At 38.5% G+C, this 23,282-nt stretch overlaps 1 protein-coding gene across 2 annotated transcripts in view; it reads left to right on the top strand.

Moving 5' to 3' along the window:
• sigmar (Tumor necrosis factor alpha-induced protein 8-like protein sigmar) overlaps positions 1-23,282 on the top strand; it is a 93,791-nt gene that overhangs the window by 66,350 nt on the left and 4,159 nt on the right. For both annotated transcript variants that reach the window (XM_089736451.1, XM_089736452.1), the window contains 3 exons: positions 13,285-13,418; positions 21,922-22,080; positions 22,861-22,958. In XM_089736451.1, coding sequence (XP_089592577.1) covers positions 13,285-13,418; positions 21,922-22,080; positions 22,861-22,958 — 391 coding nt within the window. The remainder of the gene's footprint in view (positions 1-13,284; positions 13,419-21,921; positions 22,081-22,860; positions 22,959-23,282) is intronic.

The raw sequence follows: 23,282 nt of genomic DNA, 5'->3' as shown, positions 1-23,282 counted from the left end.
CTAATCCCGGAACTTTTTCCGGTACTTCCCGCACATTATGTATAAAATGGCATGTCCATATTATAATATCTTGACGCAAGTATATAAAATCAATCTACCTACTCTGATCACTAGTAATAATATAACTCGGTAGACATCTGACGTTGATTCTTTGCACAAGCTCACTTTGCTAATGAGAATTCCCGCATCATTATTGCAAATTGAGACTATACAGAAACGGTTTCATTAACCGATTCACAATTACCATAATATTTTCTTACATTTTCGCGAATAGTGGACATAATTAAACCTATTTTTACGTCTAACGACCTCGTACCACGTGGACGACGTGGACACCTCTTAAATTAACTTACACACTTTAGGTAAAGTATTCCGTAAAGAAAACCGTAAAGTATTCGGAAATTCGGAAATAATGTGACGACAATAAAAACGCAGTATTAAATCGTAAAACTGTTTTTAATTGTACATACATATTTAAAACATAAATGCTATGTTTCCTTATAATCTATGAATAATATCAAATTTTGCCACAAAAATTAACAGTTTTTTTTGTGCAAAGGGCTCATCGAAGTTTGATTTCCTTAATATATGTGATCCTTATGTCTAGTTAGTGTAGGTCGATTTTAATTAATGTGTTTCATGTTCCGCTCTCGTGATAATAGCACTAAAATAATTACAGAGATGATAATGAAAAACGAAATTTCACAATGAACTTTCACTCAAACGGTCCGTGTAACTTATTAGTCTATACCATTTTAATAATGCAGATACACCTGATTTTAAACTATCGTTGTATAGACACTTGTTAAATACTGTACATCGATTTATTATCTACATCGCCAATAGCGATGCCGTTTAGAAAGAGTAATTTATAAATTTAGTTTGAAAGAACTCTTAACTGACTAAATTTTTTTAGACTTATTAAGAATTTCATTAAGGATTTTTATTGTATACGTAGCAACGTAGATTCAGATTTATTTGATCGTAGCTTTTGTCTGGTCGGTGGTATACTGAATACTGTACCACGGGGTTTGGGTAGGCTCTATATCCAAACTATCTATCTCTATCTAACTCTATATCCAAAAATATTTAGCGGTAGGCAGCGGCTTGGCTCTGCCCCTGGCATTGCTGAAGTCCATGGGCGACGGTAACTACTCACCATCAGGTGGACCGTGTGCTCGTCTGCCTACAAGGGCAATAAAAAAAATAATTAAAAAAGGCTTTATGTCCAAACGGATTCCATATTACGGGAAAAATTCTACCTTGAGCCCGTTTACTATTGATAATAAATCGTAATAGTTCAACATCTTTGAGATGATCTATAAAAGAGCCACAGACTGTTCTACACGCCCTGCGAGTATCCAGACAGCCGATATTTTGTCACGTACCTGTGTAAGCATACCGGAAAGTTATGAGCCGAGGGTAAAGTGTTTCGGCGGACGCCTCTCTTGAATCTCTAGCTTAAATCAGTTTTCAAACTCACGTCTGAAGGTTTCTAAAGGCATTGCATTAATAAATAAATACTCGAAAGAATTTCAAAGACAACAAAAAGGCATTAACAACGAAATGTAGCTAATCTATTTTTTTTACAAAACAAAGTTTTCTTTAACCGTTTCAACGAGGGAACTTTCTTAATTATTTCATCTCTCGAGTTAACGTAATTAATGAAAGTTGGCGAGTTTTATAGCATCGGATAATGAATACACTAAATTTGAAAGAAATTAAAGGAAAGTAGAAGTAGAAGACGAATGCACGATTCCTCCAATATTAAGCGGCTATTGGAAATAAGAATAAAATATCTGAACGTAATATCTGAATCAGCTTTTTTTATTGCTTACATGTGTGGACGAGCTCACAGCCCACCTGGTGTTAAGTGGTTACTGGAGCCCATAGACATCTACAACGTAAATGCGCCACACACCTTGAGATATAGTTCTAAGGTCTCAGTATAGTCACAGCGGCTGCCACACCCTTCAAACCGAAACGCATTACTTCTTGCATCTATGCCCGAAATTATTGGCCATTTCACAGGTTTAGGAATATTACGTAATAACAATGGCTTTCTTGAAATGAAAACAATTTAGGCCATTGTTGATCGATCGAAATCTAAATCCAAGATCATTGACACGACCCTAGGAACTTGACATTGCGCCCCTAGCTCCGAGGCCGCTTTGGTACAATTTGGCGTCCTTCCAAACTTCAAGGCAGCACGCTACACGGTAATACGCCGTTATCTCATTCCGGCCAAACTCGATATATTAGCTGACGTTGTATGTAAATTGATGCTCTGACTCATACAGGTTAATGATAATGATTGTTTTAAAATTTGATCTTGTACATAAATGTTTTGCGTTTCTAGATTCAAATAGCGTAATTAGAGCAACAGACACGGTTAATTTGAATTTGATGATTTAACTAATGATCTGTGCAGAACACTCATCAGAATATGATCTTCATATCTATATATACTAGAAGTCCCGCAGTAGTCGAAAATCGACTATAATTAATTGGAATTGTAAGTTTGTACACTATTATGATTGTATTTTATACTTCTATAATCACATATTTCGCCAAGACTACACTATAAAAAATATTAACAAAGACAAACAATATTTAATCTATTCTCTATTTGACAACAGACGTCAAGAACAAAAGTTTGACAATAAATAGTATGCATGCGTGTGTGCGTCAAATACATGGTATGTAGTGTGTGTAATGTTTTCTTTATTGATTTAATGTATCTTTCATGCATTATTTTAAAAAAATATTAGCATTGTGCACTTCTTCTCTATATTCTCTATAAGTGTGGAAAATTTCATACTCCTCCGTCCGCGCAATTTTCGTAAAAAGGGATACAAAGTTTTTGCTTCACGTATTAATATATAGATAAAAATGAATTGCCGTTCGTTAGTCTCGCTAAAACTCGAGAACGGCTGGACCGATTTGGCTAATTTTGGTCTTGAATTATTTGTGGAAGTCCAGAGAAGGTTTAAAAGGTACATAAATATGAAAATGCTCGGAATTCAATAAAAATACCAGTACAATTTTGTTTTCCCTTTGATGTGTCCCCCGTCGGACGGATTCCTTTTGTTTGTTTTAAGTTTATTTTATACAAAAGTTTAGATCTTTTATTTATCGATTGAGGCACTACGAAGTCTGCCGGGTCAGCTAGTCACTAATATAGACAAGGTCTACGATGGGTACAGTACAAAGATTACATTATGGCTTTTAGTATTGTTTGACTGCGAATAGTACTGAGATAGAAACACAAATGGAACACCAAGCAAATTGAGCCTTAAATGTAGTGGGATAAATTATTAAATAAAATAATAACCAATTATACCAATTTTAAATTGGTTAATTGAGCCCGACTTGTAATTACGTCGATGAAACAAATTAAATAAGTTTGACCCTTAACTTATTGTTTTGCTACAAACATTGTATCGGATTGTTTTAAACACAAAAATTACTTGAATGAATGTTTTACATTTCATAGTCAAACTAGGCTTCCTATAGAGTTAATATAGCTGTTTCATAAATACATATTGAATTGTTACCTTGACCTTCGACCTTGTATTTTCTATGAAATGGAATTACAAAGAACTTTCAATACAGTGAGGAACGCATATAATGGTCTTAGGCGTTTTCACTGTGAAAAAACGAACTCCATTTTATTCTTTATTTATTACTTTAGTATTTTTAAGCCTGCAGTTACGTCTGTGTAGGATTCACTTTAAGGTTTTTCCAATGTTCTCCACGTAAACGTAGGAAAACAGTTTTTTGATAGAACACCGCCATAGTCTTTTCGATCCAAAGCGCTTAAAAAATGTATATACTCAAATGTTCCTCGTATATCTATCTCTCTTTCAATTAGTGAACAATCGTATAAATATTAGTTGCGTTGTTTGGAAGAAAAAACAAGTCGGTAGTGATTTTATTTTATACCATAAAAAAAATTTTTGTCATTTTCTTCCTAATCTATATCTAATATATAACTAGTCAGGTCATAAGTATTGTCACACACTAAAAACTTTTCTTTTAGAATGCTGGCCACAAAAAAGTTTATTGAATTCGAATTTCGAATTGTTCATGAAAATAAAAATGTATACTTTTAGAATTTTACTCATTTTTAAATATGGAATGGACGCTTAAAGAAGACCGTGTTGCAGTTATTGCGTTGCATCGTTGCGGTTACGCGCCAATTCAAATTTTTAACATACTGAAAAATTTGAATATAACCAAAAGATTCGTTTATCGTACCATCAAACGATACAATGAAGACTCTAGTGTAGATGACAGGTCAAGAAGTGGTCGCCCTCGGTCTGTTAGGACTCCAGCAATGATAAAAGCTGTGAAGGCGCGAATTCAAAGAAATCCCAAACGTAAGCAAAAACTGTTGGCCCTTCAGATGGGGTTAAGCAGAACCACGGTGAAAAGGGTGTTAAATGAAGACTTAGGGCTTCGGGCATATCGAAGAAAAACAGGACATCGTTTGAATGCTTGTCTAATGGACCTGAGACTGAAGAGATGCCGCGCATGTTCAATAACAGGCAATGGGTATTCCAACAAGATTCGGCGCCAGCTCATAGAGCGAAGAGCACACAAGACTGGTTGGCGGCGCGTGAAATCGACTTCATCCGGCACGAAGACTGGCCCTCCTCCAGTCCAGATTTGAATCCGTTAGATTACAAGATATGGCAACACTTGGAGGAAAAGGCGTGCTCAAAGCCACATCCCAATTTGGAGTCACTCAAGACATCCTTGATTAAGGCAGCCGCCGATATTGACATGGACCTCGTTCGTGCTGCGATAGACGACTGGCCGCGCAGATTGAAGGCCTGTATTCAAAATCACGGAGGTCATTTTGAATAAACTTTAGTGTCATAAGAATCTATGTTTTGTTAAGTTCATTTTGGTATATGAATGGTTACATAATGAATAAACTTGTTTCAATTATTTTACATTAAACATGGGACAGAATTTATGACCTGACTAGGTATATTAATACGTGAAGCAAAAACTTTGTATCCCTTTGTACGAAAATTGCGCGAACGGAGGAGTATTTAACTTCCCACACTCATAGAGAACATAGAGACGGAGTGCACAATGCTAATATTTTTTCTATATAATGCATAAAAAATACATTAAACCAATAAAGAATATATTACACACACTAACATGTATTTGACACACACACACACGCACGCATATATACTATATATTCTGTTTAATGTTAGTCCGTGGTCAAGTTTAGAATAGAATAATATTGATTTCCTTAATATTATTTGTCTATAGTGTAGCCTCAGCGAAATCTGTGATTATAGAAGTAAAGTATTTGACAATAGAACCATGATAATGTTCAAACTTATAATTTAAATTAATAATTTTATTATAGTCGAATTTCGACTACCGGGCGACCACTAGTATGCTTAAACGCAACGAAAACACACATTTCCTTAAATTCGATTTATAATAATAAATAAATAAATATTTACTAACAATCACGCCACGTTAACTGGTCCCGTGATAAGTTCGTAAAGAAATTGTGTTACAGGTACCAGATAACGGATATAAATGTAAGATCTTTATTATACACATACATATATTTAATAGACATCCATAACCCTGGAAAAGACATTTATATTTATCATACAAATATCTTCCCTTGGCGGGATTCGAACCCGCGACCCCCCTGTGTAGTGACCATGTCACTTAGCAGACAGCCGTTAATAACATAAACAAGTCGACCGATGACTTGCCGATGATCAAAAGGGCTCGTTTTACGCAATTCGTTTCCGACCGATCGCTCTGAAAATTTATACACGAGAGGAGAGTGTTCTGATTTCCCAAACGTCCTTCGACTGATGTAACGAAGGTGAATATGAAAATAGCGTCAATGGAAAACATGATATGAGACTTTACCGCCCTATTTTATTTAATTACTAGCGATCCGCCATCGCTTCGCTTCGGAAACATTAAATTTTATTAATGACAGCTGAGCGAAGGTGGGGCGAAGCTAGTCTAAAAAAAGTAGCCTAACTTACTCCTTATATCATTAGCTACCCATCAGTGAAAGTTTCGTCAAAATCTGTCCAGCCGTTCCAGAAATTAGCCGGAACAAACAGACAGACAGACAAAAATTGTATAAAATATTATTTTGCTGTATGTACCGTATATATAGGTATATTCATATGCATGTAGTGAAAAGCGGTTATTTCAATATCACAAACAGACACTCCAATTTTATTTATATGTATAGATTTACAAAAAAAGTTTTTTGCCGTATTTAATTTGACAAATTGTGGAATGACTCCACTAAAGTATTAATATCTGTACAGTCAACAGTTATCAAAGTTGTAGTTTCATTTGATTTTAGCAAACTACCGGCTACCTGGTCGACCAATTTTTTAACACGGCAGGCCTTGTTTTAGCATCGATTTAATTGTCCTTTGGAAGGTATCAGTGTGTTTAGTGCGAGTTTTTTAACGTTCTCGTTAGCGTAAAAGTTAGCTCATATTTGTATGGAATGGGATCGTTTATCTACGTTTGCCGCTAGGGGCGCTGTTCCAACTGCACACAAAGCCGGATTAACTTTTACGCTATCGAGAACGTTAAAAAACTCGCACTAAGCACACAGAGCCATTCGCATTGAGTAATGCAAGTGCGCACCGCTGTCACCAATCCCACAAGCAAGAAAAGTACCAATATTTCTAAGGAACTACTTACTTATCATGTGCTTGACATTGACTTCTATGATTAAGGAATAAGGTCGTGTAATAAAATTTTAATCTTTAACTTTATTTATTTATTGCTTAGATGGGTGGACGAACTCACAGCCCACCTGGTGTTAACTGGTTAATGGAGCCCATAGATATCTACAACGTAAATGCCGCCACCCACTTTGAGATATAAGTTCTAAGGTCTCAAGTATAGTTATAACGGTTGCCCCACCCTTCAAACCGAACCGCATTACTGCTTCACGGCTGAAATAGGCAGGGTGGTGGTACCTTTTAGCCTACACTTTAGTGACTTAATCAATCGTCTGTAAGTATACAGAAACACTTCGAAACAAAAGTATTTTAATAATAAAGTTGTTTCTAGTGAATCTATCGGAGCCATTAATCAATTAAGCAAGTCAATAGACTACGCTACCTTAGTTGGCTCGTGTCTTGCGAATGGAAAGTTTCAATTTCAGTTCAGCCAACTCGTTTTGTATTCTGTACAGAGAACGCGTAGGGCTGATGTCTTGTTTAGTCATCGGTGGACATTCCCGCTGACGCATTCTCATTTGAGAATAAAGAATTAATAAACAATATAGTAAAAGCTATAATACTTATTCGTTCCTTCACGTTTTCATTATTCGCGTATTAAAAAAATGCGACCCAATTCCTATATTCGCGGCCAAAGATTTCTTTATTCGCGGATCTAATATTATACATCGGTACATACGTACACATTTATAAAAATGATTCCAATTTGTCATTCCGAATATTCTTTATAAACGCCTTTTTCCATAGTCACGGTTTCTGTATTCGCGGCATATTCACGGAACATGTATCCCGCGAATAAAGAAGACCTTTTACTGTATTATAAATATGTACATATATATTTGAAACCATCGTAAGTTGCTTTATTCGAGAATTTATCGTATATGATTGTATAGCAGCAAAAATAATTATTTATCGGTTGGTCAATTCAACCATGTGCGCTTATAATACGCTCTGATTTTAAAAATGTTAAATTTGACTAAATTAGATAATGCGGAAAATATTTAATTGTCTATTAAGATTTCTGTTGATGCTAAAGGGTAGATGCGCACCGTTCTCACCGCTCCCCTGGTGTAAAGCAATAAACTACAACTGTAGGCACTATACAATATTAACTTTATGTAATCAATATCTGAATATATAAAAATTGGACGCCTACGATGGGCACGACATGTAGTTGGAATGCAGGAGACCAGAATGCCAAGACAACTGCTCTATCGCAAACCAGAAGGCCGCAGAAGTCGTGGCAGACTCAAACTCCGATGATTAGATGGCCTAGAGCACGACCTCAAAGTTATAGTTGTCAAGAACTGGAAGAAGAAAGCCCTGAACAGAGCCGTCTGGACATATAGACCAGGCTAAGGGCTATCCTGGCCTGTAAGGCCTAAGATGATGATGAATCAATGTCTGAATTGCACTGGAATAATAGGTGATCTTTAAAATTTTATAGGATAATCGCTCGAGTTTGCACGCAGTTCTAAATTTTCTTCTTGTAAAGCTGTTTTTGCGTTATGTGTTATGCGATCGTAATCTTCTGTGTGTCAGCACTGATTATATTGTTGGTAGGACGTCTTGTGGGTCCGCACGCATAGATACCACTATCCTGCCTATTTCTGCCGTGAAGCAGTAATTCGTTTCGGTTTGATGGGCGGGGCAGATATTGTAATATAGAAATGAGGATTAGAACTCATATCTCAAGGTGGGCTGCGACATTTGTTGATGTCTATGCGCTTCGGTAACCACTTGAGACCAAGTGGGCCGTGAAATCGTCCAACCATTTAAGCAATAAAAAAGATAATCATGAAGTCATTGAGTTACTAAAGTACGAATCATCTAAAAAAATTGTTACGCTTTGTATTCTTTCATCCACTTAGCGAAAGATATCAGAAAACTTTGAAACTAATAATAATTAGTAGCGAAGAAGCATCTATGTAAAAAATTACACGGGTATTCGATATCTTTGGCCACTTAAGTGAAAAAAAAAGGTAAAATGTACAAAAATTTCTACACTGTATTATCATGTTCGTCGTCAACTCTAAATTAGCATAAAGCCACGTTTGTCATAACGATATTAAGGTTTTTTTTTTAAGGGATTTTATGACCTGGTAACTGAGACCTTTAAGTCATGTCTTATTTTAATTTATATTCTTATTTTTATGAAAAATTATATTATGGAGTGAAATGATATGAAGATGATTAATTTGAAACATTAATCAACTGGGATGAAATTTAATGAAATGAAATGAAATGGAATGAAATATAATCTCAGTAAAATGGTGGTCATTTACTAAGATTTTTTCAGTGGACTTTTTGGAGGATCCCGAGAAGTTACGTCCAGCGGCTTTGTTTCATTTTCCCACATTTGTGCACTTTCACAGACATTAAACAGTTAATAATGGTGGTTATTATTACACACTTAAACCCGAAGAAACACTAAATAGACAAAATAAAACAAATCACACAACTTCGCTCCTCGCGTTCCCGCCAATAAGTCATTAAGGTTCTTATATGTACTTACTTGTATAAAGATAGATTTTCAATAACTCAAAAACTACTGGTTAGAACTATAAAAATTTAAACAGGATCACACAAGAAGAACTCTATCAACAAATAAAAGAGAATCATCAGAAACGGTTTACGTCGAAAAAAAAATTGCGATATTAAACAGATAAAACAGTATAGTCGAAATGAAAACCTCATTTTTTGAGGTCGGTTAAATTAGCTATCTTACGTGAACTTCTTGGCTTTGCTTCAGTCTAAGCTAAATTGAGCAAGAACGATTGACAACAATGAAGAACTGAATTAAAGAGAACATCAGAAACTCAATGTTGAATCTAACTAAAAAACTTTCTTTTTACATTATTAATTTTTTTTTTTCATATCAGTCACTTTTTTAATGATCGCATATATGTACATACAATCAATTACAATATGGACAGTTGAAGTCTTCGATATCTGATCTGATGCTCCAATAATTATTACTGTTTTTGTTTTTTCTTCACCGTAGGTTGCAGCTTCAGGTACAATTTTTAGAATGCTACATATATTCTTAGTTTACTATATTTATGGAATTTTTTAATGTCCCAAGAAAATCGTACACTATGCGAATCCCACAGAAACGAGATCAGACGCCATTAATAAAGTTGACATCAATGTAAACAACAACAAAACATGGCACTGACTACGTGTGGCTAAGAAAAGCCGGTTTTTTTTAAATCTGTGAATTTAGATTCTTAAGCTAAGATTTTTATATTTTTAACCGACTTCAAAAAAGGAGGAGGTTCTCAATTTGACAGTATGTTTTTTTTATATTTGGTACCTCATAACTTTTGACTGGGTGAATTGATTTTGATGATTCTTATTTTATTAGAAAGCTGACGCTTCCTGTGTAGTCCCATTTCAATTTAGTCTAGTTCTGATAATGGTATTTATGAGGAAACAATATAAGTCTTAAATTTGCATTAAGTACGTGCGCGATAAATAGATGAATAACTCAATAACTCAATATCACGCCACCCGATTTCGATGATTATTTTTTTTAGTGTATATTAAGTAATTTGTTTTGGAATATCTTTTTTATTTTTATTATTTGAAGTCGGTTTTTATTAAAGCATGTCTATTTACAATTATTCAGACAATAATTTGGAAAACATTACTAAAAATTGAATACATTGTACGTGTCGTGAATGTGTCGAGCGACTGTGTGCTACCTGTGTCTCTGTTTGTTTACAACACTCCCTCTCGTAAAAGGGATTCACCGGAAAATGGGTAGCGACGTTCTCCGAGTAATAAACTAGCGTACCGCGGTCATCATCCACGATGAAGGAATAACATCGTGTAATAAAAATAAAAACCCGCCAATTTTAATTTGCGTAATTACTGGTGGTAGGACCTCCTGTGAGACCACGCGGGTAGGTACGACCACCCCGCCTATTTCTGCCGTGAAGCAGTAATGCGTTTCGTTCTGAAGGGTGGCGCAGCCGTTGTAACTATACTGAGATCTTAGAACTTATATCTCAAGGTGGGTGGCGCATTTACGTTTTTTTTTTATTGCTTAGATGGGTGGACGAGCTCACAGCCCACCTGGTGTTAAGTGGTTACTGGAGCCCATAGACATCTACAACGTAAATGCGCCACCCACCTTGAGATATAAGTTCTAAGGTCTCAGTATAGTTACAACGGCTACCCCACCCTTCAAACCGAAACGCATTACTGCTTCACGGCAGAAATAGGCAGGGCGGTGGTACCTACCCGTGCGGACTCACAATAGGTCCTACCACCAGTGATTACGCAAATTATAATTTTGCGGGTTTGATTTTTATTACACGATGTTATTCCTTCACCGTGGAAGTCAATCGTGAACATTTGTTAAGTACGTATTTCATTCGAAAAATTGGTACCCGCCTGCGAGATTCGAACACCGGTGCATCGCAACAACGAATGCACCGAACGTCTTATCCTTTAGGCCACGACGACTTCAAAACGTTGTAGATGTATATGGGCTCCAGTAACCACTTAACACCAGGTGGGCTGTTAGCTCGTCCACCCATCTAAGCAATAAAAAAAAATCAAACCCTTTCCGTACAGCATACGATAGTTCAGAAGTCTATTTTCCCAAGCTAACTTTAATTAAACAGCATTTAATTTTAGCTATATCAATTCAGTTCGCTTCGCACAGAGACCTAATACGGAAAAATATTGTCGTCATCAATTCGACCATCCTGTATTGAATGCTTTATGTGCCGGTTCGGTTACTCGTTAAGGTATTTCAGTTCATTGCGAATTCTAGGTATATCTAAGTCTATATTAGGCGGTGTTCGATGTGTTTTTTTTCCGCATTTGAATAGAATATGTGTTTTTATTGTGTCGCTAACCGGGACTGCGTAAAAGAGGACTGCTTTGGAATAAGGATAGGGTACTACTAGCAAAAGCCGTTAGTAGCCGTTAGCCGTTGTAACTATACTGAGACCTTAGAACTTATATCTCAAGGTGGGTGGCGCATTTACGTTGTAGATGTTTATCGGCTTCAGTGACCACTTAACATCAGGTGGGCTGTGAGCTCGTCCACCCATCCAAGCAATAAATAAAAAATAAGCTTACATTACTCAATTACTAAAGTAAACACTTGTCCTTTTAATAAGTCCTTATTTTGGCATAGCGAGGGTAGTCCTTCCATGTATTTGATCTACCGTTGTGAAATAAATATACCTAGATATAATTCAAAACAATACAGTATTATATATAAAATAATATAATAAATGAATTGATTACAAGAAAAATAATCCAACATGTGTCTTTTGCATCTGTTTTACACTAAAATATCGTCTTTTCTAGTATAGTTTCAAAACATTACGTATTAAACATATTTCTTGCTTTGTTGTAGTCTTGGTCGTGAGTCGTATGTAGTAAAGAAATTTAGTGTTTAAATATGTTAAGCATGACACAGCATTTGCATAGCAATCGACTATGAACGTGCAAAAAAGACTAGGTTTTACAAAAACAAAAAACAGAATACATTGATATTATTGGAGCCGTATAGTGATATAAGGTATATTCTCTCTCACACGTATAACCAAGCCTTTGTTCTATACTTATAATTTGCGTAATTACTGGTGGTAGGACCTCTTGAGAGTTCGCGCGGGTAGGCACCACCACCCTGCTTATTTCTGCCGTGAAGCAGTAATGCGTTTCGGTTTGAAGGGTGGGGCAGCCGTTGTAACTATACCAGAGACCTTAGAACTTATGTCTCAAGGTGGGTGGCGCATTTGCGTTGTAGATGTCTATGGGCTCCAGTAACCACTTAACACCAGGTGGGCTGTGAGCTCGTTCACCCATCTAAGCAATAAAAAAAAAAACTTACTGTATCAACGTTAGAAAACAACCATTGACATTAAAAACGTCACTTTCTGCTATTCTAGATTTAGTGCTAGCATTATTCATAGTTTCACAGCCCGATCCTGCTCCATACTCACTACATACCCAAGCTATTCGGGCCTCCGTCCCTTCATTTCCCCCAGAAATTTTAATTCACCAAAACGCTGTGAAACAGGTGTACAGTACCAGGCAATAAATATTGCACATCGATATTTAGAAAGAGACAGTCGTCTGTCTAATTTTCTTTTTGTTGTAGAGCGTTACCTGTGTGCGACGAAACACCAACGATCCGGTATCTATGGAGACTAAATGTCAATTAGTGCGACAGATATAACGCTCTACGAAGCAAAAACGAACCGTCTCTTTCCCACGGACGATGTGCAATATTTATCGCTGGATACTGTACGCGAGTGTACCGGGAGGGTCCCCGCCCCGCAGAGAGGCCCAAGTACCGCTGGTTTGACGCTGTGGAAGGAAATTTACGTGAGCTCCAGGTGTCGGACCGGCAAGGAGCTGCGCAGCGCCGGGATGAATGGCAAAGTTTATTGGTGTTAGCAAAACCCACTTCAGGGTTATAGCGCCAGCGCAGTAGTAGTAGTTGTATTATTCATGGGCTTATCATTTGTCATTTGTTATGTTTCAGCAACGGAGGGCGGCGCGTGGTGCGCTCGCGACATCTCCCTCCGCGCCCAGAAGAAGTTCCTGTCGAGGGTCGGAGGGAACAGCAGCGCGCGTGCCCTGGTCTTGGACGAGCATGCCGCTAAACTACTCGATCAGGTGCGTGAAAATATTTAAATAATGAATATGTTTATTGTAGCTTTTTTTTCTTTTTTTTTCTACCTAGCTGAGAGCCTCGATAGGCTATTTCAGCGTAACCTTAACTAGTAGGTGAGCTCACGGAGCTCAAACTTGACGGCGTTGCTAACACGAACCCTAGCAAGAGCCGTGCTTCGCATCTACCACCGGATCGGAACGCGACCCACTGAGAAGATCCGGCGCGAAACTTAGTGGGCTGTGTCTGAGGGTTATTGTAACGTATCGTTTTTCGTTGACTGACTCGGTGGTGCTGTAGTTAGCGCTCCTGACTGTGGCGCTGAGGGTCGTGGGTTCGATTCCCGAACAGCTTTGCTTGCTCTTTGTCTGGGTGTTTTTGTTTATTCTAAATTGAGGCCAGATGACAGTACGTGATTTGTTCCCATTTATTATTATTATTATTATGTCGATTTAAGTACATATTTTTTTAGATTTAATTTTATGCGTAACGAATTGCATGAAGTTGACAATTCAATTGACATGACAAATTCAGATAAAAGGATCGTCATTCAACATTATTATGGTAGACGCACATTTCAATATTGAATGTGCACCGATATGTTATCAGTTTTATCTAAGTATAAATAAATATTTAACTGGTTCATTATACATTATGTTTACTAATCTGTTCCTTTTTTTTTTTTTTTTTTTTCGAGCCGGGGGCCGAACCTCCTACGAGGTCCCCGCGCCTAGGGGGCGCGCGGGGTATGTGAGACTCAACGATCTGCAGGTGTTGAGAGCAGATCGCGGGCCCAAGGATTTTAGGGCCCACCCACTAAACGACTCCCCTGCACTCTTACACCCGACGTCCGATCTCCGTCCGGGGTCAGAACCCGTTCAGAGAAGGGGGTTCCCGCGGTCAACACTACAACCAGACACGCGGCGCCACCCCGAGGATGCCCGACCGACGGGTCGTCGAGGCGATAGTCGACGACCAACGACGTCGGTCTCCGCGGTACGGCGGCCCTACCAGGCCGCCCGGGCGGTGCCGCTGGTGTTCCGGGATACCCCGCTGGGCCAGAACCAGCCTGCCGGGTCGGAACGCGATACACCGCCGACCGGGTTGCTCTTCAACAGTATGTTCGGCGACGACAGCGACGACGAAAATGCGGACCGCATCGCAGTCCGCAGCCGCCGACGCGCCGTCCCGTCCTCCTGGTGCCAGCGCGCTAGAGTGACGGTAGCGTGCGGCGCAGCCTCAACCCCCTTAGGTCGCCCCGTGACCATCACCGGGAGGAGACTGCTTCCTCATAGGGGCTGGAGCTGGACAAACGCCCTCCTCCGAACCCCGGCTCGACGTCGGCGGCACGGCGCCGAGAGGGAAGAAGAGCTCTCCCTCTCCCGTTCCGCCGCCTCCTTCTGCGAGATGGTGGACTCGCAGAAGTCGAGCATCGCCTGCCAGGACTCGTCGCTGCCAAGCATCGTAGCCACGACGGTCAGAAGCGACAAGTCCGGTCCTATTTTTGCAACGAGGACGCGGCGCTGCTCCGCGAAAGCGGTGCAGTACGCGAGCGTGTGCTCCGCCGTGTCCTCGTTGCAGCCACTGCAGTGGTGGCACTTCGGCGTCGGCTCCCTCCGGGCGACGAGGTGCGGGTAGCGACCGAAACAGCCGTGTTCCGTGAGCACCTGCGTCGCTCGGAAGGTGAGACGTCCTCGGTCGCGATTCACCCAGTCCGAGAGGACCGGGCGGATCGCCTCGACAGTCCGTCGCCCGTAGGCGGGGTCCGCCAGGCGGCGAGACCACGCCTCGAGCACGGCACGCCGAGATTGAAGTTTCCGCGCTCGAACTTCTGCCGCGCCGGGACGCGGCTCCCCCCTGGAGCGGAGATCGCATCGCCACGCGTAATCCGCAGCGAGCGCCTCCGCTTCTAGGTCCCAGGGAGGCGTCCCAGCTAGCACGCACGCCGCCTCAAACGAGACGGTGCGGTATCCACGAACCGCCCTGACCGCAATCGCGCGTTGCGGACGTCGCAACGCCGCAACGTTGTCACGGATCAGGGCGTGGCACCACACGGGAGCCCCGTACAGTGCCATCGACCGCACCACCCCCGTGTAGAGGCGGCGCACTACCACGTCAGGCCCCCCGACGTTCGGCAACAGCCGACTCAGCGAGCCGGCAGCCGCCATCAGTCGGGGACCTAATCTTTCAAAGTGAGCGCGGAAGCTCCAACGACCGTCCAGTACGAGACCGAGGTACCGCAACCCGGTTGCCTCGATCTCGACGCGAACGCCTCCGATCACGAGGTGGGCCCCCTGAGGCGGCGCTCTCCGGGCCCCGTGAAACAACAGGGCCTGGGATTTATCAAGCGCCACCTCCAGACCCAACCGTCGGATCCTGCCGATGACGAAGGCCACCCCCGCGCAGGAAAGACGAGCAGACTCGCGCAAATCCTTTATTATTATTATTCCCATTTATTATTATTATTATGTCGATTTAAGTACATATTTTTTTAGATTTAATTTTATGCGTAACGAATTGCATGAAGTTGACAATTCAATTGACATGACAAATTCAGATAAAAGGATCGTCATTCAACATTATTATGGTAGACGCACATTTCAATATTGAATGTGCACCGATATGTTATCAGTTTTATCTAAGTATAAATAAATATTTAACTGGTTCATTATACATTATGTTTACTAATCTGTTCCTAACCTAACCTCCGAAACAGTTGCACGCCTATTAGGGTAAACAAACTTAAGCTTATCTTCATAACATATCAAAATGGTTATGTTTATTTGGTCGTGATTACCATAAATGTATACGCGAAATGAATTACTTAATAGGACCAGTGTGTCTGCTTCAGAGCGCATAAAAGTAATGCTATTGAATACAGTGCAACCTTATTATTTTTTCTTTTTTCCCCCCTACCTATGCTGATAGCCTTGAGAGGCTATTTCAGCTTCTCCTTGACTGCCGACGGGGCTCTAAGCGGGACTAACATTGGCCCTAGCAAGTGCAGTGCTTCGCAGAATCTACCACCGGAATGGAAAGGCGGCCCATTGAAAAGATCCGGCGAGAAACTCAGTGGGCTGTGTCTATAGGATAATTCACTCGTTGAGCCCTTCGTCGCAAGCGACGGGTTCAATGAGGACGGTGACCGGTGCTTGTAGTACCTAAAAAGCACCGTTAATGGATCGTGAGGATCCGTAATGACGTGTTTAGAGCGACGTCGACTGCTTACCATTCGGTCTACAGGATCGGGTATGGGCAACCTTCATATAATGAACCTCAATATAACGACGTCCCCGATTTAACAAATTCTTCTTTATCCCCTTGAATTGTCCATAAGAGTCAATGTAAAGTATACATTTACATTGCGAAGATTTCTTGCGAACAACCTCTTTATAAAGAATTTTCAACTAGGTATCAAAAAAGATGTAAATATCTCCAATTAACGAATTTTGTCAACCCAAAACCTTTATATAACGTTCTCACCAATTTTTTTATTTTTGTATTCCTTAGATGGGTGGACGAATTCACAGCCCACCTGATGTTAAGTGGTTACTGGAGCCCATAGACATCTACAACGTAAATGCGCCACCCACCTTGAGATATAAGTTGTAAGGTCTCAGTATAGTTACAACAGCTGCCCCGGCCTTCAAACCGAAACCCATTACTGCTTCACGACAGAAACAGGCAGGGTTATGGTACTTACCCGTGCGGACTTAGAAGAGGTCCTACCACCAGTAACTGTGACCCTTAATATGACCCTAATCCCATAGTATGTGAATCAGTCTCGACAGATTTGAGAAAAATTGTAACCAATGTAATTGTTTTTAAATAGAAAATACATACATACAGTAATTTGATAAAAAATGTGTTATCATTTATTAGTAGTTGTTCGCTATAACAGAATGAGTACGTAATGTTGAGGCGAATAAAACTATTTTATTTACCTCCTTATAACAAATGGTAGACTAACCTAACCTTAATATAAAACACCTCAGTTTACCGAATTACTTGATATAACGAATATTTACTTGCCCCCTTCCGATTTGCTATATAAAGAGGTTGCACTGTATTTTATTAATAATAATAAAACTATGAAAATAAAACCGCTGGGTTTGTTTCGCCGGCTTTTCGCAAGATACTCTAACAACACATGTATTGCGATGAGATGTTTGTAGCTCATTTTAGAATTGAAGTGGCCACACGATTGCACGATTCTCATTGAAAAAGACTTCACTAGTAACATTTAACCAAGTATAATTTGCTTTTAGAAACTTTGCACAGTTTTCCTCGTTCTTAATTTAGAAAACTGTTATAATAATAAAATAACATATATATTTATATAAATATAATAATAACGTACACACAACAGGATAATGTTTCAACCACATCAACAATTACTGACGCGTAAACAGAAGTAACTGCGTACTAATTATAGCGACGTTTCTTATGTTTCATTTAATGTAATAAGATTATCTATATATTAATACGTGAAGGAAAAACTTTGTATCCCTTTTTACGAAAATTGCGCGGACGGAGGAGTGTGAAATTTTCCACACTTATAGAGAATATGGAGAAGAAGTGCACAATGCTAATATTTATTTTAAATAATGCATAAAAGATACATTAAATCAATAAAGAAAATATTACACACACTCCATACCATGTATTTGATGTACACACGCATGCATACTATTTATTGTCAAACTTTTGTTCTTGTCGTTTGTTGTCAAATTGAGAATAGATTAAATATCGTTTGTCTTTGTTAATATTTTTTACAGTGTAGTCTTGGCGAAATTTGTGACTATAGAAGTATAAAACAAGTCCAATTTCGACTACTGCGGGACCTCTAGTTGAAATAAATTGTTATTATCTTTAAACAGTTTCACATAATTTATTGAAATCCACAATGCGGCAATTTTATGAGTACACGAGTATAATAATAATCATTATAATTTATTCCGATCATAAATTACAAAAATTAAAAAAAGAACAGAAAAGTAACGAAGGTTAGAAAGGTTATCTATTCAATATTGCCTAAAGCTGCTTTCAGACTACGCTATACTATAGTGCCATATAGTATGGTAGACTATACTTAGCCAGTAATATATAGTACAGTACAGTGTGAACGTGTCCATAACAATATATTATGGTGTGCGACATTGTTGGGAATGAGTTGCTCGCTCCGGGCATTTCAATATTGCAATAATTGTTACGTTATAATAGCTATTGTAAAAATGAATATTTAAAAAAAAAATTAAGAAGATAATAATAGTAATATTAAAAAAAAAAACATGCCCGCTGAGTTTCTTGCCAGTTCTCTCAGGACCATAGATTATACACTTAATATATTCGAGATAGATGCGCAACTCTCATTTTTATTTTTGCTTTAGTTAAAGCCCGGTCCAGCAGGCGTCGCTACGGTCGATTATTAGTCTCCCTACCCCCACCAGGTGGCTTTTTTAGTAATTTTAATATTTTTAATAACTCTCTTTATGAAAAACTAGCGACCCGCCCTCGCTTCGCTTCGGAAACATTAAAACACACATGAAACCAAAAAAATAAAATAATTTTTTTTTTAAAAAAAGTAGCCTATGTTCATCAGGGACAATGTCGGCTTCTAATGGAAAAAGAATTTTTCAAATCGGTCCAGTAGTTTCGGAGCCTATTCGAAACAAACAAACAAACAAATCTTTCCTCTTTATAATATTAGTATAGATATAGATTCTTATCGTTTAGAATCGCTGAAATTCCCGGTAGTACTTATGAGATATTAAAGAATGTTTGATTGTGTTCAGCATTCTAATCGATAAGATCTTTTCATGCAGAGAGAAAACAGTTTTTTAAAATAAAAAGCTGTAATTCTCTGTAAGCTATTTAATTTCCCTATATTACAAACAATTTTCTGTTAAAAGATTGCTCAAGACTGAGGCTCGTTTTTGTGAATTGGCGGTAGTTCTTTTTCTTCAACAAGCATGTGCTTTCATTTATGTTGATTAAAAATTTTTTTGATTTGATTTGATTTGTTGTGCTATGAGCTTTATACTATATGATATTTATTATATTATAGCGTAGTCTGAAAGCGGCTTTACACTATCGATCTTCCGCCGGCGTCTATATCTTTATAACGTCCATATTATAAAGCACTTTATGCATAACTTGCTTGTTATCACCATCCTGCAAGTTTGTTAGTCAAATCTCCCCTACATTGTAGTACAGACAGTGAATGAAACAGCTAAATTAAGTGCTTCTAGGATTAAAGTAGATGTTTTTATCAAGTCCACCAAACTAAATTTAAAAGCTCTCTAACGAACTTGGCATGTTCTTCGGTTATCGTGAGAAAAAATTAGAACTATATACAATACTTTTACGGTATAAGCTTACCTTTATGATTTTCCTTTTATTGTTTATGTACAGCTTTCGTGGTCACGGTGGTCAAAAAAAATCTAAGAAAAGTAATTTTGGAAACATAATTTTAATGATTCGGTGTCTAGATCTGTCGGTTTCTAGATATATCTAGATCATTAATAAATACTACCCTAGATTTATATTTATGAATTCAGCCTCTTGTGTGTAAACAGTTTGATTTAATGTACATTCATAAGTTTGCTTTTAAAAAGAAAAACTTTCTATTTGTTTTGTTGTAAACTTGTATATAATACAGGGTGGCCCATAAGTCCTTTGAAAAGTAAAATTTGAATAAAACGAACAGGGCGCGCGTGAGCGGTGCAGGGGAAGCGGGGGGAGTAACTTCGGTTTCTGGGAATTTAGTCGCGATGGAGCGTTTTACCGGAGCGGACCGTGCGTTTTGTGTGCGCGAGTTTTATAAAAACGACAATTCGGCAACCGTTGCGCGGCGTAAATTTCGAGAACACAAAGGTTTACACAACTTTGACGACACTCCAACTTTTCAAACGATTAAGAACTGGGTTGCTAAGTTCGAGGAGACCGGTTCGACGTTAGATAAACCGCGGTTGGGTCGCCCAAGGATGTCACGAACGGAACAAAACATAGACACAGTGACACAGTCTATTCGCGAAAATCCGACACAGTCAACTCGTAAGCGCGCCAGAGCATTAAACGTATCCAGGACATCGTTACAACGGATTTTGAAGAAAGATTTACATATGCACCCTTACAAAATTCAGTTGGTTCAAGAATTAAAGGAAACTGACGGTATTCAAAGACAAAATTATGCGAATGAAATGTTGAATCGGTTTACTTCCTTCAATAACATAATGTTCTCTGACGAGGCTCATTTCCATCTTAACGGGCATGTTAGTAAACAAAATTGCCGCTATTGGAGCCCCATCAATCCAAAACTTAAGCATCAGAAGCCCTTACATAGTCCGAAAGTGACTGTTTGGGCCGCTATGTCAGCCCATGGTATCCTAGGGCCATACTTCTTTGAGGATGGCAGAGGGCGCGCAGTTACTGTTACGTCGGAGCGATATGTGGCTATGATCGAAGAGTTTTTCATACCAGAATTGCAAAACTTTTCAGGCTTTAATGCCAAGACGTGGTTTCAACAGGATGGGGCCACTTCTCACACCTCTAACACTGCTATGCCCGTTATCCGTCAACTTTTTCCTGGCAAAGTTATCTCTAAGAGAGGAGACATTTCCTGGCCTCCACGTAGTCCAGATCTGACCCCGATGGATTTTTTTTTGTGGGGCTACCTTAAGGCTAAAGTATACGACACAAACCCGCGGTCAATTGAGGCCCTAAAAGAAAACATCCGCAGAGAAATGACAAGCATTTCAGCAGTGACGTGCCGCGCAGTCATCGACAATTTTAGACGTCGTTTGCAAGAGTGCCGTGATCGCAACGGATTACATTTAGGAGATGTTATTTTCAAAAAATAATTCCCGTTTTTTAAGCTTTTTATGTAAATAAAAATTTAATTCATAATGTAATTAGTTTTATTTTAATAAATTTTTTTTCATATCAAAGGACTTATGGGCCACCCGTTAGTTTTCCATATAACATGTGTCGTTACCCTGACATCGGTTTGTTCGAAGATAACTCTCGTCTTGACTTAAGCTCGCTTCTTACCACTTATAATACTCTTCAAAGGAGTAGAATTTATTAGTGACAGCTTAGTTGTAATATGACGTAAGAAATATTTTAATGCTACATAAGAAAGAGTACGAGCATCTCGTTATCTCTTTCGCGCATCCACAAACAGTGGCAGTTAATATGTAGTAAACAACAATAGATTGTTTAAATTGTGTCCGTTTTATATTATATTAACATTATTATTTCTCACCCCCACAAAGATTCTCATCATTAACGCCTCCGCAACTGGGGTAGGGAGTCGAACACTCATATAAATATTATCCATTAAGTACATGTATTTTCTAGATGGATACCAAGTTTCAAGTCAATCGGATGCATGGTTCAGTAGTTATAACGGAACATCCGTAAAAATCACTGTAGATTTATATATTAGTATAGATTTAAAACCCAAACGTTTAATCCTTTAATAGCCGCAGACAATTTTTTTTTTAGTTTCTTATCGTCCTGAGGGAGCGAGTCGAAAAACGTGAAGCAGAAAAACTGGTGAAACACGTCATCAAATCAGCAGTTAAGCTGGGAGTGTTACGGCGACACTCGCAGCTGTCCGCGGCGGATGACCGAGCCCTTGAAGCTTTCAGATCCAAATTCCACGTAAGCTACATGTATACATATATAGACAGAACAAACTCAACAACAAGTATACTTAAAATTTATAAATTTTCTTATATTTGCTTTTCTTTTTTCACTTTCTACATAGATGTGATTTTGATTGTGAAAGCTTATTTGGTTTTTTGTTTCAGTTATTTTAGAAATGTTTGTTTTAAACTTTAGTTTCCCAAATGTATTATTCGATTTTATTGCATAAATAGGAAATTGTGTTTTCTAAATTTTCAGGCCATTTAAAAGAATGTATTTATTGAGTACCACTGGAATGGACTTTCGAGATTTAAGACATAAGGCCGCGTTTGCTTTGATCAATAACTGTCCTACCATACGAACCGGAACAAATGGTCGCTTTAGGCTTTTTTATTGTACATAGGTATTATATTACGCTCCTTTACAATTGAATATGCAATTTCGAAAAGGGCACAGGTCGCATATTTTGTCAAATACGTTTTTTCATATACATGTAGTTTTGAGGCTTACCTACACCCATTTTATAATAATTCCAGTAATTTTCAATTGCTAATTAACACTAAAATATATCTCAAAAGTTAATATTTTAAATTTTACACTGCTTTAGAAAATAATCAGTTTTTTTTTCATTTCCTGAACATTTTACATTTTCAGGGATGTGCCCTTTTCGAAATTGCATATTCAATTAAAATCACGTGCAAATCACATTAGAATCTGAAAACTTAAACTAAATTGGAATGTTTTTGAGTTTAGACATAAAAAAAGGTACCGAAGTTTGAGATGTAACTATTTCAGACCGTGTTGATGGCGGTGGTGTCTTTCTGTGAAGTGGAATTCTCGTACGACCGCGGCTTCCTGCAGGACGCGCTGCGCGATTCACACCAGTCGCTCAAGTAAGCTGTTCTATTTCATGTGCAGCTTAAAACTTATTAATACACGTGTTGTTTGTTAGGCCGCCACTAAATTCGGTTAGAATCGACTTTAAATGAACTAGGCTGATGTTATATACGGATTTATTGTTAAGAGCGACTTTATTTATATATTTATTTAGCCGACTTAACCTAACAGGTGTAATAATAAAGGCTCTAATAAAGAATAATTAAAAAAAACAATTTCAATTTTTTGTTAGAAACAACTGTAGCTGTTTTAGATGGTAATTGATTTTTACGAATGCCGTGCTTCATATATTTATATATTTTGTTCATATATTTTGTTGG

Source organism: Bombyx mandarina, chromosome 21 (genome assembly GCF_030267445.1).
Source record: "Bombyx mandarina strain Sakado chromosome 21, ASM3026744v2".
Lineage (NCBI taxonomy): Eukaryota > Metazoa > Arthropoda > Insecta > Lepidoptera > Bombycidae > Bombyx > Bombyx mandarina.
Note: the sequence above shows the minus strand (reverse complement) of the source record. Positions and strands in the feature narration are given on the sequence as shown.